General features: G+C 42.5%; 1 protein-coding gene across 1 annotated transcript in view; it reads right to left on the reverse strand.

The window, feature by feature from the left end:
• Window positions 1–233: 233 nt before the first annotated feature.
• The window catches only part of LOC149298928 (myopalladin-like), a 41,413-nt gene continuing 24,579 nt past the window's right edge, over window positions 234–17,067 (reverse strand). The window contains exons 13-20 of the mRNA XM_089486781.1: window positions 14,322–14,543; window positions 13,041–13,190; window positions 11,670–11,752; window positions 11,169–11,295; window positions 3,664–3,871; window positions 1,992–2,157; window positions 1,565–1,698; window positions 234–406 (exon numbers count right to left, since the gene is read on the reverse strand). Of these exons, the coding sequence (XP_089342907.1) occupies window positions 234–406; window positions 1,565–1,698; window positions 1,992–2,157; window positions 3,664–3,871; window positions 11,169–11,295; window positions 11,670–11,752; window positions 13,041–13,190; window positions 14,322–14,543 (1,263 nt within the window). The remainder of the gene's footprint in view (window positions 407–1,564; window positions 1,699–1,991; window positions 2,158–3,663; window positions 3,872–11,168; window positions 11,296–11,669; window positions 11,753–13,040; window positions 13,191–14,321; window positions 14,544–17,067) is intronic.

The raw sequence follows: 17,067 nt of genomic DNA on the forward strand, positions 1-17,067 counted from the left end.
TCCCGGTTAATTAATTGGCAAACTTACTTTAACCCTTTCTTTGGGTAGGAAGCAATAAATTGTAAGGCCACTGGGACTGCAAAATAGATAAATATTCTGCACAACAAGGGTTAGGATTATTTTTTAAACATAAAAGTTCTCTTTTGTTCTTTTTTTCATCCAAAAAAGGGCAATTTGTAAACTTTCAGGCTGTATTTTCTTCACAGTTTTAGTGTTACAATAGCCAGCTGAATTCACAGCTCTTCACTCTCTACAACATCCCGGGTTGATGTGGGGAAGCTCATAGATGCTTCCATTGAAGACAATGTGTTGAGAACATCCATGGACAGGGAAGAGAATGTGGAATAACGGGAACCCGAAGATCGAATTTTTTTAATGGCTTGCGGAATCTGATGGTGCCATTGAGCTGTCAAAAAAGTAAAATCAACATTTATATATGCAATATCTAATGTATGAACATCTCAATAGATTGTAAGACCAGGGCCCACATCTCCCTCTGTAACAGTGTGTAAAGTTATTGTCTTCCAAATAATTTTTACTGTCTCCTGTTGTAGCAGTGCTTCGGAACTTATTGGCACTGTATAAATAAATGTAATGTAATGCAATATTTTTATTCAAGACAAACCTCCAAGACTTTGAGAGAGCTTTAATGACACACACTCTTACAACATACATATACAATTACACAAACATACACACACACAGCCACTCTAACACCATACACTTACACACACACACACACACACACTACTCTAGCATCAAACACGTGCATGCATACACACAGCCCATCAAACACACTTAAACATACATGCACACAAATCTAAAACCATATATTTTCATACACACACAGCCATTCTAACAATATACACTTATGTATACACACATTCACTCTCTCTGATAATCCATGCAGCTCACACATCCCCCCCTCAGAAAGCTACAAGTTTATTTGCACTGTTTATTATCTACTGTGAATGTAATTTCTCTGTTTTAAATAACCTTGTTTTCAGTAATTTTATTTAAAACAATTTTCTACTTAAGGTTTCTACAACTGCTTTCTCACTTGGTCCCAGCCCATTACATGATGTCATTGGCCACAGTAATTTTAGGAACTGTGTCATATGTATCTTACTTAAGGCTAATGTGTTTTTCAAATATACTTTGAAAATGCATGGTTTGTCCCTATTCTAAACAAAAAATATTGGAGCCAGAACCGGACATGCGCAATGTGCCCAAAAATGTAACCATGAAATAGGGGTCTGGTATTCAATTATTTCCAGGGATGGTTTTAATTTCCAGTCCAGCCCTGTCCAACACCATGAGCATTCAAGCTGCTACTAGGCATTGAATTGACCTGAATTGACCTTTCTGCCAGGCTCATTTCTTTTTTATTTCCAATTTAGCTTTTACTGTTGTTTCTTTTTGAGGTTAAGTTGCCTTGGAATAAATACATATGCTTCACTCTTCTAGTAAATGGGTGTTCCAAATTCTTCCCAGGGTGGCAGCAGAATAGCATAAGGTACTTGGAAGCCGCTAATGTAGACCCCTGGCTCTAATGAATACCTACCATATATATCAAGTCTTGCCGTACAAGATACAATCCCTGCTTCATTCTTTGCCGACAAAGTGTACCAACCCGCATCTTCTTTTCTTGCTGGCTGGATAAGGAGACACACATATCCTGTGGTGTCTTGATGCATACTGCAAAATAAACATTTATTTAAGATACATTTTCAGTTGAATACCTTTTGCTACAAAATACTTTACCAATAAGATGTTTTCAAATATATTGACACTGTTACATCAAAACACATAACATCCTTGTGCAAAAAAGTGGAGTTAACCCTTTGAGTACAATTATTTGAGTGATTGGTAACCTGTTTTTTATTTCATTTTCAAGCCCATCCGACAGTAGCATAGACAGTTGACCTTTCCTTTGATATTGCTAAGGTCTCTTGAATGCAGTGAAATCAGCAGCACATTTGACATAGTACCTCATGCGTTCCTTGTAGGCAGGAATGGTTTCATTGTCTTTCTTCCAGTAGAACACTGGGGGAGGCATTCCAACAACCCGGCTCTCTAATCTAACTGGATGACCCTCAGGGACGCCACAATTCTGCAGCTTCTCCAAAAATATGGGTGGTTTCTTTACTTCCTTTGCTGAAAAGACACACAACGTAGGTTATATTTCAAGCGTATAGTGCATTTTGAATGTTACATTTAGAAGGTTGTATATTAGACATTAGTATTATAATTTAGCATGCTTCAATTGGAACTATGATTTTTGAGAGGAGATTCTACACATACAATATATGGACAAAATTATTGGGACACACCTCTTAATTATTGAATGCAGGTATTTCAATCAGACCCGTTGCCACAGGTGTATATATATAAAAAAAGGGTCGTTCTGAAGAGCTGAGTGAATTCTAACATAGCACTGTGATAGGATGCCACCTCTGCAATAAGTCAGTTTGTGAAATTTAATCCCTGCTAGATATTCCACAGTCAACTTTAAGTGGCATTATTGGTAAGTGGAAGTGTTTAGGAACAGCAATAACCCAGCCATGAAGTGCAAGACCACGTAAAGTCACAAAGCAGAGTCACCAAGTGCTAAGGCACAGGATGTGTAAAAGTCGCAACGCTCTTTTGATGACATAGCTGCAGAGTTCCAAACTTATATATACACACACACTCATAACACTGGGGACCTAGGACACCCATTGATCTTGCTGGCACAATTGTATAGAGGTAAAAAACAAATCCTCTTTGAATCTCTCATTTTGGTGGTGTGTGCAAACTAGTATACACATTTTTAAAAACTTTTTTAATACATAATTTTTTCATGGACACTGAAATTCTATTAGATTTATAAAATGAGACTTCTGTATCTTTGAAGTCAATGGCCATTCAACTCGTACACTTGCATGTGTGTGCAGCTGAACCGGCAAATAAACAAGTTGAACACCTGTTGATTTCAATAGGAGCTTAACTCACACACATGCAACCTACAGTGCTTTCTGTAGATCTACATATATACTACAAACAAAAAACACGGCAAGCAAAAAAGGCCAGCACAGAAGAGGGAAATCTAATTTTCCTACGCCAATTAAAGAGAATATATGCATCAATTTTCACACAGTAAATGAATTGGAGTCAAGGCAAAAAAAATGCTGTTGCTCACTTAAACTCTTATGACACTTGTCCATTACTAAGCTTTTTGGATACTGGTCAACAATTCAGGAAGTGATAATGGTAAAGGTTCACTACCAAATTAATTTGTGAGACAAACTTGATTCTAAATTAAGATGTAAGCACAACATACCTAGCGGCAGTTTTTAAGGGGTCTTTCATTGCTGGGGAATATTTGGGAACTTGCTAGATTAGTATTCGAAGGATTGTGGTTGGGTAATCCTGACTCTCGTGAGTAAGGAGCAGCATTATGCTCTTCATATCCCCTTCTAAATTCTGTACGCATTCCTAGATAGATTGTTGAAGTAGGATAATAAATGTATCCCACGCACATGTAGTTTAAGGTGGCTATAGAGCAATCTCTTAAATTCTGGTTTAAAATAAAATATTTCCAAGATCAAAAAACAAGTTTTATAGGCAAGAATAATTTGCTAGGACGTGTTTAGCATTGTACAAGATAAAGCAGCTTTTTACCCATTACACTGAGCTCCAAACTGAATGCATTTTGTCCAGTCTTATTTGTGGCTATGCAAGTATATGTCCCAGCATCAGCTTGTGAAAGAGGATCAATCAGCAGGGAATGAATTCCGTTCTCCCTAACCAGCATCTTGTGGGTGGCATTGGGTGTTACCGGTATTCCATTGAGAAGCCACATGATATCAGGAGTTGGTAGCCCACTGACCTAAAAAAAACACATCACAGGGCATTAAACTGCATCAAGGAAAATAATATAAATTGGAACAACCATATTGTGACTACACTGTCATGAAGGGGTAAATATGTAATAAAGTACTTGTAAAGATGGAGACATATAGCAAAAATCTCAAAACAGCTATTAAATAAGATTTTTCTAAAACAAAATTCTGGATTTTTCTAAATCTTATTTTTTTGGACTGGCCACATGGGCCAAACTTGAGGATAAATGGCTCCAATTATTATCAGTGAAGGACATCAAATATTTTTGTAAACAAGTTTTCTTTTTTAAGGTTACACCTTTGGAGTGCCAAGGGAACGGACAAAAGATTTTCACTGTCTACTCTTTGAATGCAAAGGGTACATCGGACATCCTGAGAGACTTAAAGGTGGAGGGGGTAGGATTTTATTTTTCTATATTTAAACTCTCTCCGTCTCAGAGATAGATGAATGAAGAGAGGTACAGAATGGGTTCTGTCTCTGTCCAAAGCCCCCCTTGTACTCTCCCCATCCCAACTGGCCTGGGGATGGTGGAAGGGAGGAGGGTCTATGCCCCCTAAAACTATTTCTTACTTTTTTAGTTCCCCATACCAGCAGGCATGGGATGGGGGACAGGGGAAGGCACAGGACAGGCCTATAACCCCTGTTTTTATTTTATTATCCTGCACCTCAGTGCACATGGGGTGGGTTGTTTTTGTTTATTTGCCTTCATCTTGCATGTCATCTAATGCAATCTAAATGAATACATAAATCAAGTCTTCTTTTTAACACAGAGTAGGAAAATTGGGTTCCTTAAGACTTGTTTAAAACTTAAATATTTAAGTTGCTTTGAAATTTAGCTATAAAATACATTTATGGTGAGTAATGTGGTACATTTAATCAGAGCCATCTTTATTATTGACGCAGGCAAGCACTGCTTCGGGACAGACTTGCTTGCTGGTGATGAGTGACTGTTCAACCAAGTGTATGCCTCTTGCCCAACCACACTTCTGGAGGCAAGTATTTATTTATATTATATAAATATAAAATATGGGGCGCCTAATTGCCGTACTGACTGTCAGAGTCAGTGTGGTGTTCTCTCCTTCTGACCCTAGCGTGACTCCGCGAGATATGTCCTCATGTCCAGGACACGGGAGAAGCACAATACTATGGTGATTGCATAGTAAATGAATGGTGCGGATCCTGGGAATAACTCAAAATGGAAGTGCAAGTCGCAGTCCTCTGAAGGGGCAGCTGCTTTGGGCCATGGTGAGCCCAAGACATTGTGCTGCCTGGGTCCAAGGATGAAATGCTACCCCCACATTGTCAGGGTCCGGCTACCCGTTGCGGTAACCGCCGGGGTCCGGCTACCCGTTGCGGTAACCGCCGGGGTCCGGCGACCCGATGCGGTACCCGCCGGGGTCCGGCTACCCGTTGCGGTACCCGCCGGGGTCCGGCGACCCGACGCGGTCTCTTACCTGGATGCCCGCTACCCGCGGGCATCGGATCCAGCAGGTGTCCTACCGGCCTCTCCACTCGACCGGCTTTTGCTAGGCGCGCGCGCGCGCGCCCTCTATTAACTTTATTGTTCCCCGAACAAGGTTCGCGGGAACTCGCCGCTGTAGCCTCCCACTCGGGGGCGGAGCTTCCCCCGAGCGGCAAGTTTAAAACCAAGCACTGAGCTTTGCTCAGTGCTCAGTTATTGTGCTTCCCTGCTACATCCTGAGTGCGCCTTCCTAGTGATTCTCCGTGTACCTACTTGGCTTTCCTTTGACCTCGCTTCTGCCTGACCCTTATCTACTAAACGGTTCGTGATTCCTGGCTCTCCTTTGACTACGGCTTTGCCTGACCCTTTTGTACCTCGTTGCCCGCTCGTGTACCGTACCTCGGCTAGTCCTGACAGCGTTGTTGGCCTTATCTGCTAAACGCCTCTGCCTGCATATTGAGCTCTGCTCCCTATTGAACTGGTCCTTCCTGATTCCTGCTCCTGACATAATAACTGAGCCCTGATGGAGCCCGCAGGATTTACAGAGGCACTAACTACCCTGTCTCAGCAATTGACAGCTATGACACAATCATTCCAAGACATGCAGACCAACCAACATCACCTTCAGCAACAGGTGCATCAACTTCAGCTTCATCAGGGAGCTGCATCCGAGGCTGCCGCTTCTCCTCCTGTTCCAGCCCCGGAGGGAGTTCCGGCCTTCGAACCTGCTATTCCGCTTCCCGATAGATTTGCGGGAGATCGTACCAAATACCGTACATTCATTACCTCCTGTCAAATCCTGTTTAATTTGAGGCCCAGAACCTATGCTACGGACTATGTTAAGGTTCACACAGTCATCGCCCTCCTGGCGGATGAACCTCAGATGTGGGCACATAATTTGATCCACACCCAAAACTCGGTCCTGGATTCCTGGCCTTCTTTCAGGCAAGCTCTGGACACCCTCTACGATGACCCTTTTAGAGCCTCTACTGCCACTTCCACTTTAAGAGACCTTAAGCAAGGGAGAAGACCAGTGGAGGAGTATATCACCGAATTCCGTCGTCTTGCTCTCGACTCTTCCTGGAATGAGGCTGCATTACACGACCAATTTCGTTGGGGTCTCTCGGAGGCTGTTAAGGACGAGCTGGCCCGTACTACTACCCCTACCGGTTTGGAAGACTTTATTACCCTCGTCACCCTGATTGATCGCCGCCTTCGTGAAAGACGGAGAGAACGGTTGGCTGCCACCTCTGCCGGGCCTCCGGTGCGTTCTCTACTTCCATCTCCTGCACCTTCCTCCCAGGAAGAACCCATGCAGATTGGCATCATCAGAGGTCCTTTGTCAGCTGCGGAGAAGGAACGTCGCCGGACTTTGGGATTGTGCCTGTATTGCGGCAGACCTGGGCATATTTTCAAGGACTGCAGAGCCAGGGCTCGCCACGCTAAGGGTAAGAGGCCTATAGCTCATCTTCAACTTCATGCTGATCAATTACCTGCCACATCTGCTTACCTTTCCCTCTCCGTGTCATTACAGTGGAATAAAGGAGCTGTTAGCCTTTCAGCCATGATCGACTCCGGAGCCAGTGGTAACTTCATCGACTCCACGTATGTTCAGACTCACTCCATCCCTACTCAACGAAAGAAGCACCCCCTCTCCATTTTGCTAGTCGATGGCAGTCCCTTAAAGACCGGTCCTATTGTCTTGGAGACCATCCCTCTGCTCGTCAAGTTGGGAGACAGACATGTGGAATCTCTTCACTTCGACGTTGCTCCTTCTCCTATTTCTCCTATTATATTGGGACTTCCCTGGCTTCGTACCCATAACCCTTGTATCAACTGGGAGACGGGGGTATTCCGCTTTACCTCGCATTTCTGCAACCAGACCTGCCTGTCTCCTACTACGGTTTGCATCTCCCAGTCGGCCACCAACCTTCAAGGGTTACCTGCACCATATCGTCAATTTTCGGATGTTTTTGAGAAGAGAAGGGCCAAGACTCTACCCCCATTTAGGCCGTATGACTGCCCCATCGAATTGTATCCCGGTTCAGCCATTCCCTTCGGTCGGATCTATCCGTTGTCGGAACCTGAACTCGCTGTTCTTAAAGACTATGTCGAGGATAACCTCGCCAGGGGATTTATCCGTCCTTCCACATCCCCGGCGGGTGCTGGCATATTTTTCGTACACAAGAAAGATGGCAGTTTACGTCCGTGTGTTGATTACCGCGAACTTAACAATATCACTGTAAAAAATCGCTATCCTCTACCACTTATACCGGAATTAATTGAGCATGCTCGCTCGGCTAAAATCTTCACCAAGATTGACCTGCGGGGTGCCTACAACCTAGTGAGGATTCGGGAGGGAGATGAGTGGAAAACCGCGTTCAGGTGTCGCTATGGCCACTTCGAATACCGAGTGATGCCCTTTGGACTTTGTAATGCTCCAGCCACATTTCAGCATTTCGTTAACGATGTTTTTCGTGATATCCTGGATCACTTCGTTATCATATATCTGGACGACATCCTCATCTTTTCTGCCACCCTGGAACTTCACCGAGAGCATGTTCGTCAGGTGCTTACCAGATTAAGAACTCATGGCCTATATGCTAAATTAGACAAATGTATGTTCGAGGTACAAAGCGTGGACTTTTTGGGCTACATCCTTTCTCCAACCAGCATCCAAATGGATCCCAAGAAAGTCGAAGCCATCCTCCATTGGCCACCACCTACGGATCGTAAAGGAGCGCAACGATTTATTGGGTTCGCTAATTATTACCGAAAGTTTATTAGAGACTTTTCCAAACACATACAACCCATCACAGCTTTGACCTCCAAGACCACTTCATTCATCTGGTCAAAGGCCGCTCAACAAGCGTTTGACTTTCTTAAAACAAGGTTTGTCTCCGCTCCAATTCTTCAAATGCCTAACCCTCAAGTTCCTTTCATTCTTGAGGTTGACGCCTCTGACTCTGCCGTAGGAGCGGTTTTATCCCAAAGACAAGCCAAAGATGAACAATTACACCCCGTGGCCTACTTTTCACGTACTCTGTCCCCCGCCGAGAGGAATTATTGCGTTGGGGAACGGGAACTATTAGCTATAAAACTGGCCCTTGAAGAGTGGAGACATCTCCTGGAGGGTGCTCTACACCCAGTGACTGTATATACAGATCATAAAAACCTTGAATATCTACGATCAGCTAAACGGTTACAACCTCGCCTGGCTAGATGGGCTCTGTTTTTTATTCGTTTTCAACTACACATCACCTATCGGCCTGGTTCACGTAATGTAAAAGCTGATTCTTTGTCTCGTATGTTTGAGGCACCTGTGAAAGATCCCGCGCAACAGGATACAGTGTTACCAACCACTCATTTCATTTCTCTCACACATACCATTTGGAACTGCGTACGTGAACATTCGAGAGGCCACAACTCGGAGACGTCCACTTTAATAAGACGCCAAGGATTATACTACCACCGGGGGCGCATCTATGTTCCTCCTGAGGCTCGTTTACAGATCCTTCAAGCTCATCATGACTCCCCATTTGCCGGTCACGGGGGCATTCATCAGACCATAGACTTGATCCAGCGGATGTTTTGGTGGCCGGTTCTTCATAAGGACGTTCGAAGATACGTCGCTTCATGCAACACCTGTGCTCGTGCCAAGGAGGCCCCTAAAAGTCCGACAGGTCTCTTACAGCCTCTTCCTGTGCCCTCTAATCCTTGGACAGACATCTCAATGGACTTTATTACAGATCTCCCACAATCGGATCATTTTACCACCTTGCTGGTGGTTGTTGACCGGTTCACGAAGATGTCACATTTTATTCCCTATAGGCGCCTTCCTTCTGCCACCGAGACGGCCGCTTTATTCATTAAGGAGATTTTCCGACTACACGGCTTACCTGGGAGAATCGTCTCTGACCGAGGATCACAATTTACCTCGCATTTTTGGAGGGCATTTTGCACTCAACTTCACATGAGCCGTAACCTATCCTCCGCCTACCATCCTCAGAGTAATGGACAAACAGAGCGAACTAATCAGACGCTCGAACAATATCTGAGGTGCTATACTACGTATTTACAAGACGATTGGAGCCAATACCTACCACTCGCTGAATTTGCTTACAATAATCACATCCACCGCTCAATTCAGACATCTCCTTTCTTTGCCTCATACGGATACCATCCCTCCATGCTACCTGGAGCACCGATCCTCAGCCCAGTACCCTCGGTTGCCGAACATGTCAAACGTATGTCAAGAACTTTCGTACATTTACGCAAGACTTTGGTTGAGGCTCAACACCGCTATAAAGACTTTGCAGATCGTCACCGGAGAGCAGCCCCATCCTACCAACTTGGAGACAAGGTCTGGCTGTCCACAAGACATCTTAAGTTGACTTGTCCTACGCAGAAGTTGGGTCCCAAGTTCATTGGTCCTTTCCCTATTGTACGACTTATCTCCTCCTCGGCAGTAAAATTACAATTACCATCATCTTTATCCATCCACCCAGTTTTTCATGTGTCCCTAATTAAACCTTGGGTCATGAACCCATTTCCCGGGAGACATGCTAGTCCTCCCCCACCAGTCATCGTCAACGATTCCCCTGAATACGAGGTTAAGGAGATCCTGGATTCGCGTTTATTTCGCAACCATTTGCAATACTTGGTCCGATGGAAAGGCTATGATCCCAGCGAGGACTCTTGGGAACCTGCCAATTCGGTCCATGCTCCCGCTCTAGTTTCCTCCTTTCACCGACGGCATCCCGATCGCCCTGGTCCTCGTACAGGCCAGAGGCCTTCCGTTAGGGGGAGGAACTGTCAGGGTCCGGCTACCCGTTGCGGTAACCGCCGGGGTCCGGCTACCCGTTGCGGTAACCGCCGGGGTCCGGCGACCCGATGCGGTACCCGCCGGGGTCCGGCTACCCGTTGCGGTACCCGCCGGGGTCCGGCGACCCGACGCGGTCTCTTACCTGGATGCCCGCTACCCGCGGGCATCGGATCCAGCAGGTGTCCTACCGGCCTCTCCACTCGACCGGCTTTTGCTAGGCGCGCGCGCGCGCGCCCTCTATTAACTTTATTGTTCCCCGAACAAGGTTCGCGGGAACTCGCCGCTGTAGCCTCCCACTCGGGGGCGGAGCTTCCCCCGAGCGGCAAGTTTAAAACCAAGCACTGAGCTTTGCTCAGTGCTCAGTTATTGTGCTTCCCTGCTACATCCTGAGTGCGCCTTCCTAGTGATTCTCCGTGTACCTACTTGGCTTTCCTTTGACCTCGCTTCTGCCTGACCCTTATCTACTAAACGGTTCGTGATTCCTGGCTCTCCTTTGACTACGGCTTTGCCTGACCCTTTTGTACCTCGTTGCCCGCTCGTGTACCGTACCTCGGCTAGTCCTGACAGCGTTGTTGGCCTTATCTGCTAAACGCCTCTGCCTGCATATTGAGCTCTGCTCCCTATTGAACTGGTCCTTCCTGATTCCTGCTCCTGACACACATACATGTTTTTATAAATAAAAATAAATATACCAGCCTCCAAGTCATGAAAATACATTAACTCAAACAGTATTGTTTAATCTCTCTTCTTTGTCTATCTCTCCTCCACTTCATCTCTATCTCTCCCCATCCTCCCTATTCTCTACTCTAATTTCGAGTCAGTTAGAGGGAGAGCTATGATTTTCCAGAACTTAAGACATTTGTGGGGTCATTTTCCAGTTACACTAACTTTCTATAAATTTTAGTGGGAAAATCAAATGATGGAAAGGCAAAACTGCAAATTTTTGTAACAAGAGGATGTTGAACCAAAAAATGTTTTTAGTTAAGAAAACCTTACCTTACAGTCCAGTCTACAAAGACGTCCTTCATGCGCCACCATGTCTCCTGGTGCTTGGAGAAAGTATGGACGAAAGAACCGTTCCTGCACCGAGTCACTCTCTACTTCAGGAAGATGCGGCCGGACTCTAACAATTAAACTTACAATCAGGTTTTGGCAGGTAGCAACATGTGAGAACAAGACATTTAGCCTTAATTTGAATGTCTGGAATGGATAGTTTATTTTCGAGACTCATGAACATTGCCTTCATGTATTTACTGAAATAAAAGCCACAAAGCCACTTGATACCTGCCCGTGTTTTATTACCAAAAAGCAGGGAAATAAATGTAAAACAAAATATTGAGACTATCACAATATCCCTCTCTCTCTAACCAAGAGGAAAGTATAGTAAAGTGGCATATTAAAGTAACACAAGGGTCTCATACATTATATGTTAAACATCAAATATTGTCATCCTTTATTACAAGTTCCAATAAGGCTTTCACAGGAACCTTACTTTACCTATGGGCGAGCACGGAAGAAACCGATCGTGGACGCAGTGGAGCAGTTTGCACAAGCAAATGACCTGAGCAGCTGATCCTTCCCTGAAACCATGCCAGAAAGAATAATATTACATATCTGTTTCACAAACATATAATGATATTACACACTTATGAAACCCTTTCCATGTCCTTACAATCAAGAAAATTAAAGCATCAGTGAAGAAGAGCACCACCTAGTGGTTCATTAGTAATATTACATTTGATTTATAGAGCCTTGATAAATATCCTTACAAGGAGTACAATGAAAACAGAAGAGCTAAGGAGACACTTAAAAATAGACAAACTAATAAAAGAGAAATTGGGGGCTGCAAACATTACAACACAAGTGAGGATTTTAAATGAACGACTGGATCACAACACATGTTCTACTCCTCTTTTTCTGGAAAACTAATCTCTGCCCTTGGGTTCCAGTTCTATCTCTATTCTAAGAAAACTCTAATCTACCTTTCCTCTTCTGAGCTCTTGCGTCTTCTAACTCACCTCATGAACTGTCTCTCTGAAATAAGCTACTGTTCATCCCCCCAACTCCTCTGTCCCAATTCCTAATATATCCGTCTGTTGGGAATTTCAATCTAAATCTTTGCCTTCTTGTTGTTACACTTGCCTCCATTCTCCATCACCACTCACATCTAGTCACTCAACAAATCCTGTCAAGCTTTCATCCTAATATCTACAACCAGTATTCTTCATGATATCATGTTTTCTCCCCACCTCCACATCGCTGGCTTCTTCAAATGATTTCCTTCTATAAGAAGTTCCCCACCTTCTGTCTCTACCAATATGTCTTAATTTGTACGAATGTTACTGTAAATTTTGTAATTTTATCGTAAATTTTCACTCTCTTGCAATAGCGCTTTGGAATCTGACGTGGTTTGTGAAAAACAACAGAATACTTCTAATAATAATATTATTACTCTACATTATATGCTATGAGTATTAAATATAAAACCATATATGTTGATGGCAGAAAGGAACCATTTGGCCCATCTAGTCTGCCTGTTTTTTCCTGATGTAAAGACTCAAACTTTATACAGTCCTTAGTCTCGTCTTCAGGATTTAGAATAGCCAAATGCCTATTCCATGCATGTTTAAATTCCCCCACAGTATCAATCTCTGATAAAGGCAATATCACTATAAATGTTGTAACCCCATAGTAGAATAATATATGACAAATCAATAGTAAAAATATATAATAATGCAGAGGTGTTTGCAAAAGCCACAAGCCAATAAAATATTTAGCAGTTGTGGAATAAGAACCAGAGAAATGAAGACCAAAAAGTCAGCCACACTAAAAGCCATAAATAAAGCAAATAAGGATGATGTTATTTACCTGTGGATTGGCCGCCATGATTGTATAGTTCCCATCGTCATCATTATTGGCTGATTCAATATGTAAAGAGCATGTTCCATCTCCTTCCCTTTTCATCTTGCAGTGTTCATTTTTCTTTGAAATCTGTTTGCCATCTTTAAACCAGTAAACCTGAAAGAGTGAATATAACATTCAAGTTCTCAAGAACTAGATGTCCACAGAAACATTTTCTTGAAATGATGACCACGTGAAACCATGCCTGGGCACACTTGGTTTTGAGGACAAATGTTGACACAGCCTTTGCAAATTCTGGGTCACTTTGGGGTCACCCATGATCTAATTGAATTGCTTTGGATAATACAAATGTTTGTTCACTTAGACAGTTGCCTACATAAATATTACTGTTTTATATTGGTATAGTATCTTAGTGATGTCCCTGGGTGTTTTTTGTAATTCTTTAGCATTGTGACTACACTCCCATTACATTTCATCTGTTTTACATTTTCTGTTATCCAGAAGAGGAGAGCTGGGTCTCCAGCTGTGCCTGAATGAAAAATTCCATGGTGCAACGAGGTCTAAGCATAAAAATGTCAGTGGATACAAGTTTACAGCAGTGAATTTGCATGAGATGGCCTAAAGACCAACTCACAAATTCACTATTGCCAACTCTCATTTGCATTGACAGAAATTCACTCTAATTTCGCGTACACTTGACTGTAGTAGAGTTGGGTTAATGTGAGTTAAAAATATAATCCTTTTTATCCCACAGGTTGACTTTCACTGTCCACCCTCCGACACCCAAAAGAAGGACATTTTCACCCCTACAGTTTTTTTTATGTATTTATCTATTCATTTACTTAAATTAACACTTACAGGACAGGGTGGAGGAAAGAGACACAATCCATGCCTCTCCAAAGGATTAAAGGACAGCAGGGCATCCATGTTGATCGATAACTCAAATGCACCTATGTTTGATTTATTATCCCCCATCCACTGCACATGGTGTGTGTGTGTGGGGGGGCTTTTATTTCATTTGTTAAAAGTTTATTTTTATGAAAACGATATGGTTACTGATCTGAGTAAACAGAGTCTTGAAATCACAGCAAGCTTTAAGAGACTCAGGTAACAACAGGTAAAGCAATAGACATTGCAGATGAATACTGCATAGGCAATGACTAACCCTACATTCACATATTTGTGAAAAAGAAATGGCAAGATCTCCCTGACTTATTATTTTCCCTAAAGAAATTGAGGTTTTAGAACTGCTCCCCCTTCTATAATAAGGCTTTGAATGAAACTTACTTTTGGTATCGGTATTCCAACCACTTTGCATGTAAATGTGACCGATGCGCCTTCTACAACACGAAAATGCTTGAGTCTCCTGTCAAATATTGGTGCAATGCACTTTCCTGTAGGTATCTCATCGTGTTGCACTTCATCATCTGATTCATCCACTGGTGTACGCTCCAGGCGGAACTCAATTTCATTCATTAGCCTCTGCTCAAAACTGGAGATTTTATATTCCTGCAGCTCATAAGGAAATTCATAGTCAGTAGATGTACGTCAAATGGAAAATAGCCTTACTGTTTTGTACAACTGCATTTACACTTACAGATATTTTATTACTTTGCTAAACTGGTGCCACAGGGAAGCCCTCTGTACGTATTTCACTATGCAATTGAATGAAAAATATTTTTGTTGCATTTTAGCATTTTAGGCATGAAAACATGCCAAAAACTTTGTTAAAGTGCTACTATACTTTAAAAGTACTTTGGATTCTATTGAAGAAGCCAAAAAATTCCAACCCCAAATTTTGAGAAATGACAAGCTTCTTTCTCAGGGTAACTAGCACTGTCTGTCTATAGTTGCCCACTGCTATTGCCGTGGTGACTGTCTGTGAGCCAAAACAAGAATTCCTTACTGCAAGCTCAATGACAGAAGATTGTTCTGCAGTGTCCTGCGTCAGTGGATTAGCCATGTATCCACTCCCACGGTGGAGATGGCATTGGAGAGAAATCAACTTGGTTGGAAGCCTAACAGTGTGTTATGAGAGCTGTTCTCCAACATACTTTTTGGTATCCCTCGGTAGTCCTTTTGGGTAACATATTAACACATGCATGACCTATCTGTTCCGCTGCTCTGTTCTTCATCTGCTTCTTTGTGGACACCGAGACAGGGACACGACCTCTTGTGAGCTTCCTCTACCATGCAGGTTTTTTTTTTATTGAAGCCCCGAGTTCAGTGCTTTGCTGTGAAAGAAATAAAAAAGTGGCAAAGTGCCATAAGGCCACAGTGGACACTAGGTCCCCTTCTTCATTTTATTCGGTCCATCCCTGAAAGGGTTGGGACCACTGGAATAATCAGTTGGAGGAGGGAGGCCACTGAAAAGAGCTACCTAACTCCACTCCTGACCAGAAAAAAACGGACTTTTTTTTATGGGACCTGGCTCCACCATGGCTTTTCAGTGTAAAAACACGTACCTTTGGTGTGATAAAAAAAACTCTAGTATGCACTGCACATCTAGCCAAAAGGCTGGGGCTAGTGCATTCAAAAATAAAAAGTGCATGGAGCGGTCCGAGGTGCAAAAGGTGCTTACCGGCATGTGACACGATAAAAAGTGAAGTGCGCTTAACCTCACACATTCACACTGTGCACAGCGCACAGGGGACCTAAAACATCCTCGGGGCTTCATGCTTTCCCAGCCGTAAGGCCAGAGAACCAAGCTTTCCCTCTCTCACAGGTACTCACTTGATCTTAGCCATGCACATCCTCTACCATGATTGAATGATTTGGGTAGAGGGTGTACCCCAGAGGCTTGGGACTTTTGCTTGAAATAGCCTCGAACTTTTTCAAAATGGGGGAGCTTCCGACCACATACTGTCTCCCAATACTCTAATCAGGGGAGAGGATGTACCCGGAAGCTCTGCCATTTTTGCGGAAGTTTGCGGGTGGTCATGTCCCTGCCTTGTTGTCCACCAGCAAGCAGCAGAAGAACTTTTTTGAAGAAGGAAAAACTTTTTGGAGCATTGAAAGAAGACAGAAGCATGGGGGAGGACATTACACTTTAATACTATTAAGAGAAGAATAATTTGATGATTTTATTATTATAATGAAATGAAAAAGTATTATCTAATGAAATGGTAACACATGTAATTTATTTATTGAATGTTATGACACATGCACTTTACATATTGTTATTTATGCACTTTATTGAAGGAAATGTGGTATGATACAGATATTGCATTTTGTCGTCATCAATAGAAAAAATCTACGGAATTTATAACTATAATTACAAAATGAATTAGCTAATGAAACTGTATTGTACGCACCTTATTTACTAGATTTATTTTTTTTTATTTTTTTATTTTTTTCTATTAAGGAGTGAATATAATCTCACTTTCTGATTTGTATATATATTTTGAGTAGGAATTGATATATAAACGTGCTCTCCTATGGTAATAAATTTTTTGGATTAAAAGGTAATAAATAAATCCCGAACTCTAACAAAGGGACCACGCAAAATGTAAGCTTCATAAAGTGAATATTCACATTATGAGGCACAGGAATTTCGGTTCAGGTAGAGGGGATGAACCGCTTATGGCCTTCGTAACCTTAAGTTACGTAGTTCTGGGATATAGGAGACACTTTTCCTTTCTCCCTTTTAATTGTTTTCTCTGTCTAGGTCTTTATATTCTATTTTTCATTTTTCTCTTTCTTAATCTTCTGAGCCGGGGGTATAAGTGGTCAATACGAACAAGATGGTACGTTTTCTTTCATTAAATACTCAGGGATTAAACAGCCCTCATAAAAGATCTTCATTAATGAAATTATTGAAGAATGAAAAAATTGACATATGTTTCCTACAAGAAACTCATTGGCTCAATTCCCATGAAATCCCTATTAAGGGTAAACAAATTTCTAGTGTTATTGCTTCTTCTTTGCAATTTAAAAAAAAGAAAGGTGTAGCTATAATAATCTCTACTGATGTTAAATTTGAAATTATATATAAAGATATTGATACAGAGGCTAGATATATTATTATGGTCTG

Source organism: Sceloporus occidentalis, unplaced genomic scaffold (genome assembly GCF_023333645.1).
Source record: "Sceloporus occidentalis isolate IW3139 unplaced genomic scaffold, rSceOcc1.0.p SCAF_30, whole genome shotgun sequence".
NCBI classification, from domain to species: Eukaryota; Metazoa; Chordata; class Lepidosauria; order Squamata; family Phrynosomatidae; genus Sceloporus; species Sceloporus occidentalis.